Source organism: Condylura cristata, unplaced genomic scaffold (genome assembly GCF_000260355.1).
Source record: "Condylura cristata isolate star-nosed mole 26May11 unplaced genomic scaffold, ConCri1.0 scaffold00004, whole genome shotgun sequence".
Classification (NCBI taxonomy): Eukaryota; Metazoa; Chordata; class Mammalia; order Eulipotyphla; family Talpidae; genus Condylura; species Condylura cristata.
Genome location: NW_004567105.1, coordinates 1836243 through 1839654, shown reverse-complemented (window position 1 = coordinate 1839654; position 3412 = coordinate 1836243). Strand labels below are relative to the sequence as shown.

The 3412-nt window shown below is 68.1% G+C and overlaps 1 protein-coding gene across 1 annotated transcript in view; it reads right to left on the bottom strand.

Annotated features, from left to right (window-relative positions):
• ARFGAP3 (ADP-ribosylation factor GTPase activating protein 3) overlaps positions 1–3412 on the bottom strand; it is a 17352-nt gene that overhangs the window by 11819 nt on the left and 2121 nt on the right. The window contains exon 2 of the mRNA XM_012735108.1: positions 814–886. Coding sequence (XP_012590562.1) covers positions 814–886 — 73 coding nt within the window. The remainder of the gene's footprint in view (positions 1–813; positions 887–3412) is intronic.

The window sequence follows — 3412 nt, the reverse complement described above, 5'->3', positions numbered from 1 at the left end:
GCGGCCCGACTGTCACCTTCGGAGAGCTAAGCCCAGCCTGAGTCTGAACCAGCCTGACGCACTAAAGAAGCCGCCGACCGTGTCTGCCGCGAGCTGGCCGGGTCAGGGGCTTCGGAAGCCCAGAGACCCGCCGTCTGAACTGCGAGGCCTCGCTGATGCTGGGCACGGATTATGCGACGCACGCTCTGCTCTGACGCCCGGCGGCACCGAGGCGCTCCGCGGCCCCCTCGGGTGGACATCAGGGCTGGGGGGACGCTGCTGGCCTGACTGAGGCTGCCCGTCCGGTGGGCTGAGAAATCGGACCCCGGGACTCGTGCGCGGCACTGAGGGCCTGGGGTCTTCCGCTAGGTCTGCGGTGGGCGGAGGGGGCCTGCTCTCCTAAGATGCCAGGGAGCCGGCCCTGCAGCACGCGGCAGACGAGTGAGGCTGCTCTCGGCCTCCCGCTAGGGTCACGTGTAGATTAGTATTCTTCCTATTCTGTGGCTACCCCAAGGTCTGGAGGACAGGTTTTCAGTTTGCATTTAGTAAATGACCCTCAGATACAGGCAGCTGTGAGACGGAGTCGCCCTCCGCATTAAAGCCGCGTCCGAGGCCCCGCGGCCCGGTCAGCACCGGCCCCTCTTGGGTCGCTCTCGGCCTCTGCCTTGTGGTCACTACCCTGAGCCCAGGCTCCCTGCTTACAGGGGCTTGCGGACCCTCGCGTGGACGAGGCCAGTGGGCGGCCCAGCCCAGGGGCCCGCACGTCTTCCGGCCACCCGAGGGGCTGTGCCAGACACGGGGCGTGGGACAGCGGCCTGTCCGGGCTGAACTTACGGCGCTGGCGTTTCCCCCGACCTGCATGCAGCGCAGCTGGAACCAGGACCAGTTGGAGTCCAGCTCCGTGGACCTCAAAGGAAAGAACACGCACAAGAGTTAGTGATTGCTTCCCAGAACAAAACGGAACTTCTGAGAACAGGGTTTCCTGGCTCTCAGGATCCGGAAGGGTCCAAGTTGGTGTCCGCTGGACAGCGTCCAGGTGCTAGGACTTGAGAACAGTGGGGGAGCAGCCCCGGGCCCCAGCCATCTCCCTGGGAGCCAGCGGCCGGCACCCCGGGCCTGCACCCCGCCCGGGCCAGGCCTGCCAGCCAGCAGCTCTGAGGCCGGCCGGCGCCTCCTGGGGGCGTGGGGGCCTGTGAGCGCCAGGCTGTGGGGCAGCTGGGCCTCTGCCTCGCACCTCACGGCGTCAGGGCCTGGACTGCGGAGATGCGCCTCCGCGGGAGAGGGGGAGCTGGGGGCCGGTGTCCGCCGGCCTGGCTGACCCCCGAGGGGGCCGGCAGGAGGCACCTCCCCACCACCAGCGAGGGGGCTCGCAGCCGAGCTCCCCGGTGAAAGTGCCGCGGCCGCCCCGGCCCTGCGTACCTGGCAAGGTCCCGCAGAGCAGGGCAGGCGGCACGTGGCCCCGCGTGTAAATCCCCGAGCGAAGAGCCAGGAAGCGTGAGGGGCGCGGCGGCGGGGCCTTTCTGCCAGCCCGGGGCGGGGGCCAGGAGCCACGCACCCCACAGCAGCGCAGGCCCAGTGCGTGGGCAGCTCCGGGGAGTTACGGGAAGGGCAGGAAGGGGCCTCGGCGGCCAGCCTCCTGCTGGGCCTGGGCGGCGTGGACACTCGCGCGTGGACACGCGGCGGCTCAGGGAAGGCAGCTGCATCACACTTCCAGGCCGGCGCGAGCCCCGAGCACGCGGCCACGGGGCGGTCACCTGGCCTCTGTTCTCGCCCTATCCCGTGACAGGCCCTGCTCACTCCCGGCCCCCGACTGACTCCCGGGAACCCCCCGCCCGGCTCGCGTGAGCGTGGTGGCCTTGGGGAGCCCTCACGTTCCCTCACCCGTAAAGTGCCGCACCCCTGTATCGGACTTGTAGAAATTAAAAATACCGACGTCCGAGACGTCCGTGGCTCCTGGTACAAACCGCGTGGCCGAGGTTCCCCTGCAGCCCCGCGGCAGCCAGTCCCCGGGTGCAAGCAGCACGCTCGGGCAGGGCCCCCCCACGACGGGCCGGGGGGGCCGACACCAGTGTGCCCTAAGCCGAGGCTGCCAGACGCATACCTGAGAGCCCCACAAATTTGGCCCTAAACTGGCTTAAAAAAATAAAGTCAAACATTTCCAGACAGATTTCTCTGAAATGAGCGTAAAAACGAGTCGCCGTTGCACTGAGCTGACGGGAATTCTCTGAGACGCCGGATCCCAGACGGAGTCCTCAGGGCCGAGCCCCGAGCGCCGTCAACCCAGGGACCCGACCTGGCCCTGGCCGTCCACAGGGGCCCTGGCCGCACGGTGCGAGGGGCGCCCAGGGGTGCGAGGGGCGCCCCTGGCAGCGCCAGAGAAGGGAAGAGAGAGGAAGACGAGCCGCAGAGCAGGTGCCGCCGTGACAGGACATCGCCGGTGGCCAGCAGGGGGCTGGCGCTGACCCCGAAGCCCCGCACCCGACAGGACAGACCCCTGACAAGTGTGTGCCTGCTGCCAGGGCACAGTCCTCTCTGGCCAGTGGGCATCTCCATGGAGTCCAGACTCAGGAGACGAGGAGGAAACGCACTCTGCAAACCGTCCCACGTGGGCCGTGACAGCCCGGAGCGCCAGCTCGCCCGGGCGCGACCGCGAGGGGCCTGCAGGAGGGCGCCCTCCTGCAGCAACAGCTCCCTGGCCGCCGGCTCCTGGCCCGCTCCTGGCCCGCCGGCTCCTTCCGCTTGGGAAAAGTTCCCTTGCCCACCTGCTAACATGGATTTCTATTTTTAGAAAAACCCGGCTGAGATAAACACTCTCCCCGCCCCCAAACCCTGTGCCAAATGCTGGCGTGATCAGGCCGGGGCTGGGCGTGTGCTCACCTGTGTGTGTGTGTGCAGGTGCGTGTGGGTGTGGGTGGCGGGGGGAGGGGCGCGAGCGGAGGCACCCTGGCTTCTTTGGGTTTGGGGGCTACTCGGATTTCCCCCAACGAGCTCGTGCTTGTAATGCTCTCAATAAAAAGAGATACTGAGGAAGAGCCCCCAACCCCCACCTCCTAAAACATGCAAACCAGCTGACTGTCTCTTGGACTTCTGGACTTTCTCTGGCCGGAGCCCAGACGCCGCCGGCCTCAGTGTTCCCTGAGACGCTGGGCCGCCTGCATGTGGCCCTGCCGCCCGCCCGCTGCCTCCAGCCAGTGCTTCGGGCTCCAGCCAGACCCTCGAGCGGCCGACGCGCCCCCAACCCGATTTCCTGGAATGACTCGCGCCGCCGCGGCTCTCCTGGGGGAGGGAGGCCGGCGTGAGGCGCGGCCGGAGTGTGGACAGGTCGGGGTGGCCCTGGACAGCGGGCCCACCCCGGGGCAGAAGCCTGGCAACTGGGTGCTTCGACGTGCGTAAGGTCAAGGAGAGGACGGCGCATGCAGAGCGGCCGGCGGCC